Source organism: Echinococcus granulosus, assembly GCF_000524195.1.
Source record: "Echinococcus granulosus chromosome Unknown EG_S00050, whole genome shotgun sequence".
Taxonomy (NCBI): Eukaryota; Metazoa; Platyhelminthes; class Cestoda; order Cyclophyllidea; family Taeniidae; genus Echinococcus; species Echinococcus granulosus.
In genome coordinates this window covers 356,864-361,073 of record NW_020170430.1, presented here as the reverse complement: position 1 = coordinate 361,073, position 4,210 = coordinate 356,864, and the positions used below count along the sequence as shown (strand labels likewise).

General features: G+C 38.7%; 1 protein-coding gene across 1 annotated transcript in view; it reads right to left on the bottom strand. All coding sequences in view use genetic code 11, as the record gives it.

Moving 5' to 3' along the window:
- Positions 1–461: 461 nt before the first annotated feature.
- EGR_06069 (hypothetical protein) overlaps positions 462–4,210 on the bottom strand; it is a gene marked incomplete at both ends in the record, with an annotated part of 4,427 nt that continues 678 nt past the window's right edge. The window contains 2 exons of the mRNA XM_024495318.1: positions 462–578; positions 2,838–3,025. Of these exons, the coding sequence (XP_024350273.1) occupies positions 462–578; positions 2,838–3,025 (305 nt within the window). The remainder of the gene's footprint in view (positions 579–2,837; positions 3,026–4,210) is intronic.

Here is a 4,210-nt window from a genome sequence, read left to right as displayed (position 1 = left end):
AAATTAGCATATTTTAATTTACTTTAAATTCGTAAAATCGGTTCCGGCTTTGAGCACTTACTAGTCTGCTGGATCATTCTGTTATGCTACCCATAAGTTTCCGAAAAATTACAGCATGTTTACGAAGTAAAATTGAAGGAAGACGTGTCATTAGCTCCTCAAGTTTGGTAGAAAGATATCTAAAATACCCCCAAGAAAAAAATGACGTTTACTGAAAAAAGGCAAGCACAAAGTTGCACGTGTTTGCATTTCTTTGGCCAGATGGGTGGAGGCGGAGTTATCGTGCTCCGTTCCCTTGGAAAAGCAGAACAAAGCGAAGATACAGGGTTTTTTTAAAGTGAAATATCCTCGAGGAGGGAACTCTGCCGATAAATATGTACAAGCAGTAAATCAAAAGAAAAGGCAGCAAAGAGGAAATCAGAATTTTCTAACACACTTATTTTTTATATGATTTTTGCTATCTATCTTACAAATGCAGTAATTTCGAAGCTGAATTTCTTGGAAAATCTGTTATTAGTTTCATCAGATGGTGAAAGAAATTGATAAGCAAGGTCGAGTGTGAAATCAATTAAGATAACCTATTTTAAACTATTTATTAAGATGTAATTAACAATATTTTGTAGTTTTTTTAACTACATACCTGTTTAAATATACACTGCAACTTTATGTTTAACAGAAAGAGGAGGTGGACGAAGCCGGAAGCTGTGAAGCAGTAGTGGATTATCCGTCAGGTAGATGTTGGGCATTGGCCTCTCTTTGGTTATCTCATTGCCTAAACATGTATCTCATCTTAGCGTCTGCTCACTTAATGCCCATTTATCAAGTCCCGAAAAATCGGAAGATGGCGTGTTGTTTCGGCAGTGACCTTTTACTGTCAGACATTTAAGATAGGGCGCTGGATCTGATTTATGCCGAGTTCAACCAATTGCTGGACAGCAGATTAAGTTGAAGAAGGTTTGTAATGAATCGGGTGCCTATTTACTGCCCATGAAAATGTTGTCGTTTCACATTATTTATCTACCAGACACTACAAACGCATTTTCGTTTCTGATTATCTACTTTGGTGTTCACTAAAACAAAGATGAAATTAATGTAAATTGCCATGCCTCCTTGCAGGATTGTAAGCAGGAAAATTTGCCTCCTGAATGTCTGCACAATCATCTTCTACCCGGAACATCACTGCCATGTCTTGTGTGGGGAAACAACGGCTGTCTGATTATCTGCAGAAGTGTGTACTAATATTTACAATGAACACTTTGCCTTTCAAAGACAGTTTTACTAACGACCTACTAGCCGCAGAGCTAAATAATACGGAATAGAACTGCATTATTTCATTCGTACCTAACAAGTGTGGCAGTTATCTAAATTTGCATTAACCGCTCTTACTTGCACTGTTGTCGTAATCCAATTTTAATGCAATCAGTTCAGTCTTGCCCCTAACGTTTTAATTTTATCTAACACATTTTATTTTACTGTTTTTGCATGCTCTAAGGAATGCTGTCTTAATTCTATATTTCAATTTTATCAAAAACAAAAGCATGGCATCATTTTAGCTCGGCACATATTTGAGTCGAGGATTCCTTCCGTTTTACTCTTGTGTTAACTTAAGCGCTTTTGCTTTATAGGCTTCCTCTAATTTTTATTGCGTTGCCGAATGACTTCGAAGAACGCCGCCTTTGCGGCTCCCACCCATAAATTTAGATAGTTAAGCCCTGCTCTAATACCTTCGGCGTTTCTCTTTGCTTCCACTTTAAAAAATTGCTTTGCTGAACGCAATCTCTCCAAAACATGAAACGGTACTTCAAAATACTGCCTTCGCATCATCAAGCAGGAAAAAATTGAAAAACTAGCTAATTCCGTTACCTATATGCATATGAATGCAATTAATAAAGTATTTCTGACAAAGACAGTGGCGTATTCTTGCTGGTAACGGTTGTGCCGCAGTTGAATTTATTGCTTATGAAACCTAACACGAATAACATCAGTAAGGCTTTTGCAACTTTAAGTTCTTCTATCGGTGCAGATGGCCTGTGATAAGAATACTGCGGCTAGTGCAGGTGCGTAGGTGGAGGAAAGCTTTAAAGGATGGTGAATATCAGTGCATCAGTAGGATTCCATATGCCACAGGGATTGTACATGGGGTAAAATGATTTGACACTAACACCAGGTGAGTCCAAGACCTCTAACATCCGATGATATATGGCACTCCTTCTACATTCATTTTCAGTATCATAAGGGTTTAAACACCTACCATCATTTTACAGTCTCAAGTAAACTTTTTGACATTAAATGGTAACATTTACTTAGGAAATGGGCAAACGTAAACCCCTTTTCAAATTCGCTTCGTCAAATCAAGAGAGAGGGAAAAATTAGATCAAGGAGTAAAAAGGGAAGTAGGGGTCAGTCTCGTTGAATTTCCTGTTACTACAAGAAATGCATGGCGGAAATATTATGCAACGGAAGAAGAGGAGAAGGTGTTGGGGGACTCATGCACGCACACTCGCTGACCGATCGTACGGCTTGATGGCGCCAGCGCGCGTGCACATGGGATGTGGCTTGTTCAAAGCCACGATTCGGGATTCTCGGCTGGAGAAGGAACAAGACGACCATGGGCAGCTGAGCGGTCAACCCCAGCCGCACGGGTGAGTTGCGACCTCGCTGATTCTAACTGTCGATCCAATTTAGTAGCGTCATGAGGAGTAGCCGTGCCCATCTGCATAAAAGCCAGCGGACTCAACATTTGTTTTGTCTGATAGATTGAGTCCCGTCTTCGCTGTCGGTTTCAGCTTCCTCTCCCATAGTCAGACATAATGGGTACGACGGAAGGGAAGCAAAACATCATCATTGCCCTGAAACACAATCAAGCAAATTTGAGAAATTAAGCCATTACAATACATGTCCAAAATCTGTAGTTGAATTAATTTAGGACGTTCTCCGAAGTATTTAAAAATATTATAAATTAATGAACATGTATTTTTAATGAGAATAGCCACCCATTTTATAAAGCATTTCCAAAATAAATAAACTAACAAAATTTACACACTTAGATTACACTGAGAGAATAACTTCTTTCTTATAGTGATATAATATGGCAATCGAACCACCTCTTTCGCTGCTTTTGAGGCAATTTTACGCTGACAACTGCAAAATCATGAGCCGTTCGGTATAAGGAAAGAAATATTTTGAGTTCCAGTAGTTCAAGTTTAATGCGTTGGTTTGGAGAAACTCCTCATCAACTAATATTACTTATTTAGAGGAAAAGCGCTTTATGTATCAAATTTGTGTGGAGTAATTTTATAAATGAATTACAACTTTTGCACAATGCGGTTGCAGTAAACGTAATTATCCATCTTCCCGACTTTGCAACTGAAGTAGGGTTTAATATTAGTGCCTTGACAAAAACACGGGGTGCACAAGAAATATTCTGCTTTGGGAAAGTGCAATTAAAGGCAACGGATCAGTGAATGTCTTCCCATAAAAGCTCCCACTCCACTCTAAAATTGACATACACATAAAAGTTAAATAAAAATTTGCCATGCTAAAAGATAAAATTTAGGTTTTAGCAATTCTATGCTTAATAAAATTGGAGTTCCTAGCATAAAGGTTTTTCTTAAAGTTGATCACTTCATCTGCTTTATCCCTAGTAAAACGATAAGTCCTCTAAAACACAAAACAAACAGAAACACAGGCCCATTCCCACCTTTGGTGTAACTTGCGCCCATTGCAAACGGAATTTTTTATGAGAGACGCAATATGGAAGTGTCTGGTGTTGGTACTTTGTGGCACTTGAAGTAGACAATTATTGTGCAGGCCTTTTTTACGGTCTATATTAATGGTAGTAATAATAAGGCTACTGTAAAAATGCAGTATTTCGCTTGCTTCCATACGTGGGTGCTGAAGGTCTCAGCGTTCGCAAAGAACCAGGACCCTCGTAGCATAAACATGAAGGATAAGCTGGTGGGGCTTTGTAGGCAGAACCAAGTACTCCGCTGGTTAGTCACAGCGTCTGTTTCAGCCTAATCAAGCTATATTCCTATGCTGCGCTTGTAAATTGTTCATAAGTCGAGCTCTGATAAACCGATGGAACGATTCTCTAACATTAAATTGCATTAATCACTAAATATTGAACCTAGCTTAATGCATGTCGACTTTAGAACGCGAAAAGACGAGAACTACCACCGATCTAGAACAAGTAGCGTCCCAATTTTGT